At 36.8% G+C, this 15,247-nt stretch overlaps 1 protein-coding gene across 1 annotated transcript in view; it reads right to left on the reverse strand.

Moving 5' to 3' along the window:
* Positions 1 to 315: 315 nt before the first annotated feature.
* The window catches only part of LOC149167192 (CO(2)-response secreted protease-like), a 28,848-nt gene continuing 13,916 nt past the window's right edge, over positions 316 to 15,247 (reverse strand). Inside the window, exons 2-11 of the mRNA XM_089430404.1 lie at positions 5,070 to 5,161; positions 4,879 to 4,976; positions 4,333 to 4,479; positions 4,025 to 4,127; positions 3,049 to 3,583; positions 2,871 to 2,971; positions 1,790 to 2,032; positions 1,574 to 1,688; positions 1,273 to 1,483; positions 316 to 1,094 (exon numbers count right to left, since the gene is read on the reverse strand). Coding sequence (XP_089286530.1) covers positions 529 to 1,094; positions 1,273 to 1,483; positions 1,574 to 1,688; positions 1,790 to 2,032; positions 2,871 to 2,971; positions 3,049 to 3,583; positions 4,025 to 4,127; positions 4,333 to 4,479; positions 4,879 to 4,976; positions 5,070 to 5,161 — 2,211 coding nt within the window. The 3' untranslated portion in view covers positions 316 to 528. The remainder of the gene's footprint in view (positions 1,095 to 1,272; positions 1,484 to 1,573; positions 1,689 to 1,789; positions 2,033 to 2,870; positions 2,972 to 3,048; positions 3,584 to 4,024; positions 4,128 to 4,332; positions 4,480 to 4,878; positions 4,977 to 5,069; positions 5,162 to 15,247) is intronic.

Consider the following 15,247-nt stretch of genomic DNA (forward strand, 5'->3'; position numbering starts at 1 on the left):
TATTATTATGTGACTCAGTGTTCCAAACTTGAAGCAACTTTGTGGCAAAAGTTCGAGTATGTACGTGTGTGCTACGCAATCACCGTCATTCAATTTATAGCGACAGGATCTAAGTTTATTATTTAGGGAAGAAAATCAAAACGCTTTTGTGGCACTGGAATTTCTAGGATGTGTTATTTCTTAATCAAAATAATGTTGACTAATGTCACAATAATGTGATTAGCGCACGGTAATATCGTGAGACACTGGCCTTAACAACAGATATAAAGTTTGTCCCTTTTATTAATTTACCAGAGGGAGATTATTACAATCCAGCAGAGCAGAGAAGAGCAAAGCAAAATCAAAACAAAATACTTTATCGACTTGACGATAAAATTTCCACGAGGTGGAGGTTATTATAATCCAGCAGAGCGGAGCAAAGCAGAAACAAACAATGGAACAGGGGAATGCAAAGAAGATATGGAGGCCCCGTGCGTAGGGGTCATCCGGCTGCAATATTGCGGGCACTGGTTCGATGCAAAGGGAAGTTCACTTGCTGCCGTCGTACGGAATGTTAACGACAAAGGGCGACCGGACGTTGTGGGTTCCATCCGCCCACGTAAGCGAGCCAAAAGCAAATCCCTTGTTGGCTTGTCTGCTGGCTGTAAATGTTACATTGAATGTTATCTTGTCAGAAGTCCGTGAGAAAACGAGCTGGCTCGGCGACACTTTAACATTTAATCCCTGTGGAGAATCTACGGTTAGTTTGTACACCGCATCAGCAGCGGATCCTATGTTTGTCAGGGTTCTCTTGATCGTTCTGGCGGACTTCAACGTCGCGATGGCGATTGTGGGATAGTTCAAGTCGCTGATCTTCGCGTCAGTGGCATGCGACGGGCATCTGAACTTCTGGTTGCCCAACACGGAATTGATCTGTGATGTGTTATATCCCAAGTTGCAGAGGAACCGCACGGAGTCGTGCACGGCTGTGTCGTAAACGAGGCCCGGATTTAGCGCTCTCGCAGGGTTCACTTGGCCCGCTCCGAAGTCCAATGGGGAAGCACGTAAGTTGGAAGTGTTTGTCACAGGTTTGCGCACATTGTTCGTGAAAGTGGCTGCAAAGAATATCATTTCAATTACAGAGCTTGTCAGTATTCCCGGCTTTCTGTGGTGGTAGACCACCTCTTCAGATTCACTATAATGTTTATTCAATCAAATATTCATTTGAAATACAATAGAATATATGCTACCCCAGTTTGAGAATGACGTCACTGACTTCTGCTAGAGTCTCACCAGTGGTGATGATGGCCGACCTGATGGCAGCCGCGCTCCAAGTGGGATGTACAGCTTTCAAGAGTGCCGCTGTCCCGCTCACGTGAGGAGCAGCCATGGATGTTCCAGACACCACTGCGAAGTTCGACGGCTTTTGTCCAGGCGGAGCCTCAGAGGCGTTAGCAGGTATCCAACTTGCGAGGATATCCACGCCCGGCGCGCCTATGTCTGGCTGCAGCAAAACCCACAATTATCATGTAACATACGACGCTTATTTTCAGGGAACGATTGAACTGACAGTTGTTTAGATTAGAAATCCAACCTTGAGGAGGCTTCGAGTGTATAATCCGGGACCCCTCGACGAGAATTCGGCAACGACTGGTGCGGGCTTGTAATTCGAGACTGTTGCAGTACGGAGAATTGTTGCTACAGGCTTTCTGGGACATCCAGACAAATATTAGGAGCCAAATACGAGGGCAAACCATTAAAAGATCCACAAGGTAGAAAATGGATTGCGAAGGATCCAGAGGTACATTACCGTTTAGATTTTATATAAGATCTAATCCGCGATCCATCTTCAGTGCTGACTGCAGTTAAGGGAAACGTGCCATAATCGAAAGCTACAGCTCTTGACAAATCGTCGATGAGAACCAACCCTCTGCCTCCTGCGCGCTGGACTGTCGCTATCTTCGTGTCTACGGTGACGGTAGGGTCGTCGATTGAACATACCACGATTGCTCCTCTTACTTTGGCCGGAATCAAAGATCCAAAGTCACAACTACTGCTAGCAGCCACAGCAATTACAATCATCTTCTCGCTCATGTATTTTAGGTTCGTTTTAACTCTGATTTAATTGTAGATAAAGTTTCTAACAAAATTAATAAAATTATTTAACAATTTTAACTTTGTTTTAACTCGGGATTTAATCGTACAGTTAAATCTACCTTCATCTCATTATATTAAATAGATTTTATTTTTATTTTACATTTAAATAAATTTAAATCTACCTTCTTCTCATTAAATTAGTTTTAGTTTATTTTAGTTTTACATTTAAATTTATTTCAATCTGGTATTTCATGCCGACATCGATGAAAGAAATACTAATTTTTTCTTGTATTTGATACTTACATAGATGAATGAAATTCAAAAATTAAATTTATAGTTTATTTTAAAATATTTTATATTTAAATTAATTAGGTTTTATTTTAAAATTTGATTTAAGTATTAATAATTAGTATGAAGAGGTTAAGAATTTAATTTTTATGGAATATTTTAAAATTAGTTTTTAGTAATATATAGAATAAAAAATTAAGATTTATTTTAAAATAGTTATATGTTTATTTTTCTTTTAATTAAATTAATTAATTACAAAAATGTTATATGAACCAGTCTTATATAAAATTAGTTATAATTTTTTGAGTATTTAATATTGATAAGTCATAGTATTGACCCATAACCTTATAACAAAAATTCATATTCATATTTAATGTTTAATTCAAAATATATGTGACTTAATTTAATTAAAAATAAGCACTTCACAGAATTTGATAAATTCGAATGAAAAAATGACTCTCAGCTTTATCTAAACAACATGGGGTGAAATGTGGAAAATGGATTACCTTGCATCAACAGGGGTGCTTACATTTCCCTTGATGTCCCTTCCGTTGACAATAGGAAGCAGCTTCGAACGGGTAAGGTTAGAAAAATTTATGGCTCCTCCCTGCCACACTGATCACAGTTAATCTCTGGCCTATACCCAGAAATTCTAATTGTAAAACGTTGCCTGCAATTACTCACCTTGAATTTTTTCCCATTACCCAAAATTACGTCTGATTCCAAATCTCTGTCGATCGTCGTTGCAGCGACCGTCAAAATCCAGGGTGCGGCGTTCACCACTGTGCCTAACTCGGGCCCTTCGTTGCCCCCGGAGCATACCACCAGTATTCCTTTCTGGAACGCGTGAAATGCTCCTATCGATATTGCGTCGGAGAGGAAATCTGCTTGCAAGAGCCAAGAGGATCCAAGTGAGATGGATATCACATCCACTCCATCGTGCACAGCATCGTCCAGTGCCGCTAGAATGGAGGATCCCAGACAACCCTGATCAGAACAGACTTTGTAGACTGCGATTCTGGAGGTGGGAGATCCTCCTCTTGCAGATCCGTGGGCAATTCCGTAGTAGTCGGCTTCCGCCACCACACTACCCCCTGCAGTTGAGGCCGTGTGTGTTCCATGCCCGTCGTCGTCTCTCGGTGACGATGGCCTCCGTGTCGCATTGTTCCCTGATCCTTCACCGCTAGTTGTATTGTAAAAGCGCGCTCCGATGATTTTTCTGTTGACCAGATATAAGATATATTTTAATGCAATAGTTAGAGTCTTCTGCATGGAATGTTGCTATAAATGAGACTAGATTCATCTTTAACATTGACCTATCAAGACGGCATGGGATATTACTTTTGAAGGTATATTGGAAGAAACATTCTTTAAATGGAAGTGGAGGGAAATTGATCTAACATGACTCCAGACTGCAAAGTATTTGAAGTGTAATGGAATAATTTGATTAAGGTTTTTAATACATACCAATAAAATTGAGGTCGGGGCGAAGAAAGAAAACTCAGATCTGAAGATCATATTGAGTTGAAGAAAGAATCTGAACTAGGAATATTTCAAATGACATTTACTTGATCTAAAATCTTCTCTTCCTGCCCCTTAGATTAATGGTGGATGGAAAAGTTAAGAGAGTTAAGTAACTACCAGATGAAGAATTACATACCTATTGCACTTGAAATCCCTTCCCCCAGCGCACACTCCTTTCCACCGAGAAGGAACTGGACCAATCCCGGCATCGTTGAAGCTTAGTGATTCAGGCCAAACGCCTGTGTGCATGACCCATGTTATTAGCGTCTTTCAAGGAAGCAAAACACATTCTCCACTTCGAAGTAAACGCATTGATCATAGAAAACAGAAAACCATAAAAGCAGTTCGTCCCGAATGAACCCGGATAGGCCCGCTAATATATTGATTTTACCAAAACTGAATTCAAAACTTTCACTAAACTAAAAAATATATTCTATATACAACCTGTATCCAGCAGGCCAATTATGGAGTCTCCTGTAATATTGTAAGGTGGTGTCCCCAAGCCGGATTCAGATTGCAGGAAGTCCCAGCTACGCGTTGTGTGCAGCTTGAGCAACGGATCAGGGAAAACTGATACGACCCCAGCTTTTTCTGATCGAACCATCATGTACAATATAATCACATTCAAACATATTCTATACAATAGCCGTAGTCTAACTAGCGGGAGGAATTGCCTGGAAATTCTGGTCATATTTAGAAAAAATCTGGCAAGGATTTTTGTAAATCCAAATTATAGTTGTTAAATTTAAAAATTTAAGTGTTCTAGAAGTTTTTAATGGTGCTGAATCTATTTCTACCATCAAAAATACGATTCAAACACTGCCTCTGCCAGATTTTTTTGAAATTTTTTTGCCCAGATTCCAACCACTTTTGGCCCTCTAGACAATTCCAACAACTTTTAGCCCTCCGGGCAATTCCTCCCCTCGGTAGACAACTCCCAATATCCAATCCATTAACGGTACAAAACCAGAACCTAATTTAATGGTATACCAGAAATAGCAGATGCTTGCTTTTTGGAAATAACTGCCGAGAAGCCTGCGAAAGCATGTCTATAGCCATAGACGAGCGATGACTCTGCATCCTGGCGACTGCAAGCCATCGGAAGATAATGTTAGAACTGAAAATGTAAAAATACAGTACTGTTGAATCACACTGGTACCATGATTAAAACCGCGCCTTACCTTCCTATCACAGAGGACAGCAGGGACACATAGCTACTAACTACGGTAGCCTTTCCACCGTCACGGGGGCCGCCCATGTAAACAATGTATACCTGAAGAATGTCACACAAAATAAACAAATTGTACAAATCTTAGATGCTGCAAATTCGAGTTTGTCCAGAAAATACAGAATTTGTGAAATTACTACCTGCTTATCTTCACCATTGACCCTGGAGCTCAGGATTGTTACGAGTAACGTGATAACCAGCAACAAATTGTTGGTAGTCATCGTTCAGATTGTAATACAAGTCCCTCTGTAATTGAATTGGCGGAACAATTCTTTAAATCAATACAAGTTCCACGTATTCAGGCGGAAGTTACGAAGTCAAAATTTTAAATTAAATTGGTGATGAGGTTGAAATGAAATGGGTTTTAATGCATTTATTTCAGAGTCTAGCTCGCATAATTGGATTTGGATTGTTTTGTGTTGTAAAGTTGGAAAGGTTGTAAGCCCATGGTAATAAGGAAATTTAATATTATTAATTAATCTTAATTTATAATAAATAATAAAATAAAAAGAGTTTAATATAACGGTCATAAGTTTTGCGTTTTTATTAAATTAGTAAAATTAAAAAAATTATAATTTTTTATTATTTAAATTTATAAATAATTTTATAAATTTGAAATCTAAATTTGTAATTATTACTAAATTTTAAATAAAATTAATTTAAAAATAAAAAGTAAATAAAAATAAAACATAAAATAATTAAACTATATTAATAAAAATCATAATTAAAAATTTATTTTATATTTCATAAACCATCTTTGTACGAGAACATCACTGTTTATATTATTTATCCAATTAGGATAGGTAAGTTATCTGATTTAGATTTCGTTTAACTTATCCACCATTAAATTCTAATTTTTTATATATATTTATTTAATTAAAAATATACTATGTTACACTCAATCGCTTTTGAGAGTTTGCAATTCAGAGCTTTGAAATTGTAGAGTAAAGTTATTTTTTCAACTGGAGCTAGGAAAGTTGCGGAGTTGAATTTTGGAGTTTAGACATTTTTTAGGGTTGGGAAATACAAAGCTTATCCTTAATTGAGAAATTTGAGCAATCTCTTGATGGGTTAAGGAGTCTCGATGGGTTAAGGAAGCATGTGGCATCTCAACTTAAGAGCGATATCTGAAATGTCATGCTGATGAATATTTCTTTTATTGTTTATGTATAAATATATATATGACTGAACATTGTGTGTGCATATTGTATGTGGGAGTCAATGCTTACACATTAAAGTTGTTTTTTCTAGTAAGAATAGTTAGAAAAACATGTCATAGAACTGATAATGAACTTGACATTTTATATATATAAAAAGGAGAATATATTTATATATAAGAGAGATTATATATTTATTATTTATATTTAAATTGATTTTAATATTTGAATATTTTGTATTAATATTAATTTTGATTGTTATATAAATTATATAATTAAAAATTATTTTTTATTATATAATATTACTACTCTCAATTAGCTGATTTTTATAAATTTTGGGAAATTTTCGGACAGTTATATCCTAATTTCCAACATTCCCAAAAACTCATGCAACATTAAAAAAATAATAATTATTTAATTATATTTATTTTAATTTAATTATTTTATAATATTAAATATATTAAATTTTCATTTTTATTTAAATAAAAGATCTTCGTGTAATTGTGGAAGTGACTCAGAGTTGGATAATTTTCTAAACTATATTTATTATTATATTTAATTGCTAAATTTTAAAATCTGATATTAAAATTAATTAATTATTTTTCAAAACATTTTATTAGTAGTAAATATGTTTCTCACATGATTGTCCACTGAATTACTGGGAAAATTGTCCACTTAATTTCTTCTCTCCCAAAATTGGATTGTCCCTATTCAATCGCGGCCTCAAAATAAGAAGCTTCCCTTGAATTGTGGATCATTTCCTTTCCCGTTCAATGTACTTGGATCATTTCTTTCCCGTTCAATGTTGCATGGGGCTGGAAGGTTTGGGTAGGGAATAGCGGAGAGAAGTCAACGCGCTGGCACCAACCATTGAACCTAATCGGGCGCAAACAACTTAATTAATAACCTATATTTGACATTATAAAATTTAATAAAATTTCTAATTTCAGACTAATTAAACCCCTCTATCAGAGCCCATTCCGTATCCAGCCTCAGATTTCGCACATCATTTACATCGGTATCTTTATTTCTATTATTTTGGGATTTGAGGGACATAGAGAATCTCTGTATTGGATTTTAAATATTTTTAAACTCAATAGCGTAAATAAATTTAAGAGCAGTAATTCTATTTTTTGTGGTTGCACATTGAAACATTCCATTTTTGTTTTCTATTAGATAAGTGATTTCTATTAAATTTTAAAATATTTTGGAATTCTTTTAAGAAATTGAGATTAAACAATTAATAATTTTGAAAATATTATCAAATTTAATAAACAAAACCATATCAAAGAATTAATTTCATCTTTTTCCCTAGATTCTAAAATATTCATATAATGTAGCTTACTCTTGTTTTTATTCTTTCTTACTTTTTCGCATGAATTTTATCTGAAAATTAATCTCAATCTTCCAAGAAAAACATCTTGAATTTTAGGTTAAACTATATTGTTTACTATATACACTACACTGCAGTTGCACATTAAGATCACTGTTGTAGCATATTATATTATTTCAGATTGGATTGCCTTCTGTATTGAACGTTCACTCCCATGCAGCTTGCACAACGCATCTTTCTAATGGCAGCCTGGAACTATGCGCCTTCTAATCGAGGGATGCCTCAGAATCGCTGCTAAGTAATGCTAATGCTAATGCTAATGCTTATGCTTCTCGTCAAACTCTACAACAGGATCGTGAACTTGGAAACCTATTTTCCGAAGGTTGAATCCTTCCTGAGCACTTGAACGCGGACGTAGATGAAGTGTTGGTTCTGAATGATTTTCCAGAATGCGCATCATCTCGCAAGGCCACACACAGGTGGCCGAGTGCTGCTTTATCAGTCTCGAACATGGTGATTCTGTCAGCGGAGATTTGAGAACGGAAGGTAGACACTTTTAGTGCCTTTAAAAAACAGTGTTGTGGAAATTCTTCCTGCAATCTTAATTGGTTCATTTGCTGCTGCATTGCGTGGATGGTGATTTTCAACTTTGCATCTTCACGTGAGCCTGTAGTTGCTGAATTCAAAAAGAACTTATTTCAACATATTCTTAACCAGAAGATTGCAGTCTTTGATGGCATTCGAACTCAAGAAGCTTATCAACTTGAATGCTTCGATGTCTGCTAGCAACCAATTTGTTTTTTAATATCTTCACAACACAATGCATTGCACCACATCACATTGTTTGAAAGCTACTTTTTGCATCTACTAAAAATTTCCTTTGCATTCACCATATCAAATGTAAAAATTCTTTGGCTATATGACATATAAATAGCTCCAAATTTTCATGGTGCATTTCAAAGTGTATAGCATTTGACACAACACACTTTCTCAAAATTTCCATTATTTTGACAATACATATCACCCCTGGAGCACTTTTGGCTACAATATATCGTATAGGGTCAAAGTTTTTTTTTGTATGTGATAAATCATTTTTTTTTTCATCATGGCATAATTTGTATCACATTTAAAATGATTTTGACTGCAATATATTGTATATGTTGAAATTGTAATTTCAATTGCCGCTAGAGTTGAACAGTGGCGCGCAGTTAATTCCAGAAAACCACCATGGCTTCCCCCACCACCTTTCACGCAGCGTGGTATTTCGTGGGGAGGCTCCGATCACACCGACCAACCCACGTGTGTCCACAGTACGGTTTCAAAACCACTCATTTCACGGCCGACAATGTTCGTGCAGTTTTGACCTCTGAGGAATTAATGATAGCCGTTCGATTAAATCAACGGACCTGCACCATTTGAACTTGGGTGAAGTTTTTTGTTTGACAGCCCACGTGAAGCAATTAATGTGATTTACGTTGGTTCTTAGATTGTAGGTGAAATGTTTCAATTTTAATGTTTTTTTTATGCACAGAAGTATGACAAATTAAAAGAAAGGTATGGTCATTTTTTTTTAAATATACTCAATATAATATGTAAAAAATAGAAAAGCTTGTGAGTCAATTTTTTTTTGTTGTTGTTGTTTAAGGAGATACAGGTGAAGCACGCAGCAGCATGAAGAAAATTTTGTAGTTGTTCGTTGAAGAAATGTAAATTCGTAGTGGCTCGTTAAATGAAATGCAGTGTAAAAGTGCAGCAGCACAAATGTAATTTTTTTTTTGTAATAGACAGCAGAGCCTATGAAGAAGTGAAAAGGGGGATTTCCTTTTACAGGAGTTTGAGCACATGGAATTCCCAACAGTGTAAAAGTGCACACAAATGTAATTTTTTTTGTAATATGCAGCAGAGCCTATGAAGAAGTGAAAAGGGGGATTTCCTTTTACAGGAGTTTGAGCACATGGAATGCCCAGCAGAGCCTATGAAGAAGTGAAAAGGGGGATTTCCTTTTACAGGAGTTTGAGCACATGGAATGCCCAGCAGTGTAAAGAAAATATTTTTTTTGTTGAATGTAAAATGCCAATGTAAGAGATTTTTACAATAGTAAATGTAAGTTTCTTTTTTTACACACAGTAGTGTAAAAATAAATTTTGGCGCTGAAACAGAGTAATTTGTTTTTGTGGAAGTTCTTGATGAATCCCTCTCAGAGAGAGGAAGAAATTTGCATCAGGCAGTTTTAATGAATACAAAGTTTTTATGTGTGTATGAACCTCTGTTCTCTGGAAATATTTTTTTTGCTTCCTTGTGTTAAGATCCTGTGCAAAACAGAGCATTGTCCTTTGTTCATTAATTGTTTGAAATTACCAGAAATTTCCAACATGGTATGAGAGCTTGTCCAGGCTCTTTGAAGGTGTCAAAGAAGCTGAAGGAAGGGTTTCTTGCAGCAGTCAGCTTCTCCAGCAGAGTGAAGACTCAGTCAAAAATCCAAGGTATTTCTCAAGCTAGTTTTCTGTGTTGTTGTTGAAGACAGTGAGTTATTTTAATACACAGTCAAGTATTTTAAAGCATAGTTAAGGATTGCAAGAATGGTTGGCTCCAGCACCAGCACTAGCATGGGTATCTTTAATACTCAGCTCCCATAGTTTAATGGGAAAAACTATGACTACTGGGCAATAACCATGAGAGCCCTGTTTGCTTCTCAAGATTTATGGGAATTAGTTGAAGATGGATTTGAAGGACCAGCAGATGAAGAAGAGTTTAATAACTTGACACACGCAGAGAAAGATCTGTTGAAGAGCTATATGAAGAAGGATTCTAAAGCCCTCGAATTTTTGTATCAAGTAGTGCATGAGAGTGTGTTTCCAAGGATAGCAGTAGCTAAGACATCTAAAGAAGCATGGAAAACTCTCAAGACAGCCTATCAAGGCATGGAGAAAGTGAAGACAACAAAACTACAGTTGCTGAGGAGAGATTTTGAGAATCTGTGCATGAAGGAGTCAGACAATATTGAATCATTCTTCACACATGTGATTGGTCTAGTCACACAAATAAGATCTCATGGAGAAATTCTTGAAGAAAGGAGGATTGTGGAGAAACTGTTGAGGGTCCTACCCTCAAAGTTTGATGTGATTGTCACCACCATAGAAGAGACAAAGGATCTCACAAACTTTTCAATTGATGAACTTCATGCATCACTGATAACACATGAGCAGAGGTTGAGTAGAAATGGAAGCTCATCTCTAGAGCAAGCCTTCAAGACCCAGATGTCCTTTGGAAGAGGAAGAGGTCAAGGCAGAGGAAACAATAGAGGAAGAGGCAGAAGCCAAAACAGAGGTGGAAGAAACAGTCCAGCAAATGATCAAGGAAGAGGTAGAAATCCAAATCAGAACCAAGGCCAAGGCAGCAGCCAAAAAAGTGGACAACATCATGCTCAAGGACAAAGGTGTGAAAAATCCAATGTCCAATGTTATTATTGTAAAAAGTATGGGCATTATGCAAATGAATATAGGAAGAAGCAACATGATATGAGTAATAGATCTACAGCAAATATCACTAGAGAAAATATCAGCCAAGATAATGTGTTGTTAGCTTGTAATATGGCTGAAACAAAGAGTGATGATATATGGTTTCTAGACTCCGGTTGCAGCAACCATATGACAGGAAACATAGCCCTGTTTTCTGCTTTAGATCAGAGTGTGAAGTCACAAGTCACACTTGGGACTGATAGTAAAATTTCTGTTATGGGAAAAGGAGAAGTAAAAATATTTACAAAGAAAGGTGAAAAGAAAACCATAGCAGATGTCTATTATGTTCCTAGGATGAAGTGTAACCTCTTAAGTATCGGAAAACTTGTTCAAAATGGTTACAATGTTTTCTTTGTGAATGATGTATGCACCATCATGGATAGAGCACCCAGCAAAAGATGTATTGCTGAAGTGAAGATGACAAGGAACAGGATGTTCCCTCTCAGAATAAAGGCAGATTTGAAAAATAAAGAAGTAATTGCAGCAGTTACCCAAGAGGCTTTCCAAAGCGTACCAAAGGATGAAAATTGGTTGTGGCACTTGAGATTTGGACATCTCAACTTTGGAGGTCTTAACTTGTTGAGTAGAAAAGGAATGGTAAGAGGATTACCATTGATAGAGAAATCGGATAGCCTTTGTGAAGGTTGTATCTTGGGGAAACAACACAGAGAAAGTTTTCATCGGGGAAAAGCATCAGGGCAAAAGCACACTTAGAAATTGTCCACTCAGATTTATGTGGACCAATGCAAACTCCATCACTAGCAAGCAGCCAATATTTTCTAACATTCATTGATGATTTTACTAGAAAAACTTGGGTTTACTTTCTAAAGAACAAAAGTGAAGTGTTTGAAAAATTTCGAAATTTCAAAGCACTTGTAGAAAATCAAAGCGGCTGCATATCAAAGTTCTAAGAACTGACAGAGGAGGTGAGTATATCTCCAAGGAATTCCTACGGTTTTGTAGAGAAAATGGAATACACAAATAGTTTACCACAAGGTACACTCTGCAGCAAAATGGAGTAGCTGAAAGAAAGAATAGGACCATCATGGATATGGCGAGGAGTATGTTAAAGGCAAAGAATTTGCCAAATGATTATTGGGCTGAAGCTGTACACTGTGCAGTATATATTTTGAATAGGTGTCCTACAAAAGCAGTCATGAATAGAGTGTCGAAAGAAGCATGGAGTGGGAGAAAGCAAGGAGTCACCCACATGAAAGTTTTTGGATGTGTGGCTTATGCACACATTCCAGATCAGCTAAGGAAGAAGTTGGACAACAAAGGGGAGAAATGTATTTTCATTGGATACAGTGAGGAATCCAAAGCTTACAGGTTGTATATCCCATCTACCAAGAAGTTTTTTGTGAGTAGAGATGTTCAGTTCATTGAGGAGGAAGCTTGGGATGGAAGCATAGAGAAAATAGTGAATGTTAAAAACTGTTTGTCTCATGATGAAGATGATGAGGAGATGGCTGAAATACATCCCCAAACAGCAGCGCCAACACAAGGACAGCAAGGGACACCCTTGAGGAGAAATGAAAGTGCTTCTCCAAGCACACCACAAGGAGGAAATTCAAGTGCTTCTTCAAGCACTTGTACACCAAATGAAAGAGGCAAGAAATTCAGAAATTTAAGTGACATTTATGATGAATGTATGAATTCTTTGTTTGCATTATATTGTCATGTTGATGACTCTATTCATTTCAAAGATGCAATTAAAGATAGGAAATGGATAGAAGCTATGGATGAGGAGATCAATGCATAGAAAGAAACAAGACATGGGATTTGGTTGAACTACTAAAAGGAAAAGAAGTCGTTGGAGTTAAATGGGTTTACAAGACCAAGAGTAATGCTGAAGGCAAAATAGAAAGACACAAGGCAAGGCTGGTTGTCAAAGGATATAAGCAGCAGTATGGGAGAGACTATGAGGAAACTTTTGCACCAGTTGCTAGAATGGAAACCGTGAGAACAGTGTTGTCCATAGCAGCACAAAACAAGTGGAAAGTTACCAAATGAACGTGAAGTCAGCATTCCTAAATGGAGTGTTAAAGGAAGAGATTTACATTGAACAACCTCTAGGCTATGAAAAGAAAGGTCAAGAACACAAAGTGTGCAGATTGAAGAAAGCTCTTTATGGGTTGAAGCAAGCACCAAGAGCATGGTACAGTAGGATAGATTCCTATCTACTGGAAAATGGATTTGATAAGTGTGAGGGAGAACCCACCGTATACATCAAAGAAAAGGATGGTAAAATACTAATTGTTGTGTTATATGTTGATGATGTTATTTTCACAGGTAATGATGAATATCTCATTGAAAATTTCAAAGCAGTCATGAAAGAGGAATTTGAAATGACTGACATGGGTTTGCTGAGATACTTCTTAGGAATAGAAATAGATCAAAGTGAAAATGGAATTTTTATTTCACAAGCAAAATATGTTAATGAAGTATTGGAAAGATTTAACATGCAGGACAACAAAGCAGCAAACACTCCCATAGTGATGGGATTAAAACTTAGCAAAGAGGACGGCAGCAAGGATTTTGATCCTAGTTTTTACAAGAGCATAGTTGGCAGCCTCATGTATTTGACTGCAACTAGGCCGGATATAATGTTTGTTGTTAGTTTAATTTCCAGATTCATGGAGAGGCCAAAAGAAGCACATTGGCAGGCAGCAAAAAGGATTCTGAGGTATTTTAAAGGTACTAAAAGGTTTGGCATTTTATATACTACTTCAGAATGTTCAGATTTAATTGGATACACTGATAGTGATTGGGCTGGAAGTGTAGATGATCGGAAAAGCACATCCGGTTATGTTTTTCACATGGGTTCAGGAGCGATTTCATGGGCTTCTAAAAAACAGTCTATTGTAGCATTATCTACAGCAGAGGTTGAATATGTGGCAGCTATAGCAGCAGCATGTCAAGCAGTTTGGATGAGGAGGATGTTAAGGAGCTTAGGCCAAGAACAAGAAAAAGGAACAGTGATTATTTGTGACAATAGCTCAGCTATTGCATTATCCAAGAATTCGGTGTTTCATAAGAGAACGAAACACATTGACACAAAGTTTCATTACATCAAGGAATTGGTAAGCAATGGAGAAATTGTTTTAAAACATTGCAGGATTCAGGATCAGGTTGCAGACATTTTGATCAAGCCATTGGACCAGAAAAGTTTTGAATTTTTGAGGAAATGTTTGGGTATGACTGATAACCCAGAAGTTGAAAATAAAGGGGAGTGTTGAAATTGTAATTTCAACTGCCGCTACAGTTGAACAGTGGCACGCAGTTAATTCCAGAAAACCACCATGGTTTTCCCCGCACCACCTTTCACGCAGTGTGGTATTTTGTGGGGAGGCTCCGATCACACCAACCAACCAACGCGTGTCCACAGTACGGTTTCAAAACCACTCATTCTCCGGTCGGAAATGTTCGTGCGGTTTTGACCTCCGGGGAATTAATGATAGCCGTTCGATTAAATCAACAGACCTGCACCATTTGAACTTGCGTGAAGTTTTTTGTTTGACCGCCCACGTGAAGCAATTAATGTGATTTACGTTGGTTCGTAGATTGTAGGTGAAATGTTTCAATTTTAATGCTTTTTTTTATGCACGAAAGTATGGAAAATTAAAAGAAAGGTATGGTCATTTTTTTTGTTAAAAAATATACGCAATGTAATATGTAAAAAATAGAAAAGCTTGTGAGTCATTTTATTTTTTTTTTGTTGTCTAAGGAGATACAGGTGAAGCACACAGCAACGTGAAGAAAATTTTGTAGTTGTTCGTTGAAGAAATGTAAATTCGCAGCAGCGGATGTAGTGGTTCGTTAAATGAAATGCAGTGTAAAAGTGCGGCAGCATAAATGTAATTTTTTTTGTAATACGCAGCAGAGCGTATGAAGAAGTGAAAAAGGGGGATTTCTTTTTGTAGGAATTTACAGGGTAAGTTCCTCAGACAAAACACCGAAGGACACCACTCACAAACAGATCACAGATCAATACACCAGTATTTTGACGTGGTTAAAACCCTCAAAGAGGGAAACAGTCCACGGCCTGAGCCAACGCGACCACTTCAGGCAATTTATTAATAAAAGAATGAAAATTTACATATGCTTCTCTCATAGACGGATT

This window comes from Pinus tabuliformis, chromosome 5_1 (genome assembly GCF_031772625.1).
Source record: "Pinus tabuliformis cultivar Carrire ecotype Pingquan chromosome 5_1, CPIR1, whole genome shotgun sequence".
Lineage (NCBI taxonomy): Eukaryota > Viridiplantae > Streptophyta > Pinopsida > Pinales > Pinaceae > Pinus > Pinus tabuliformis.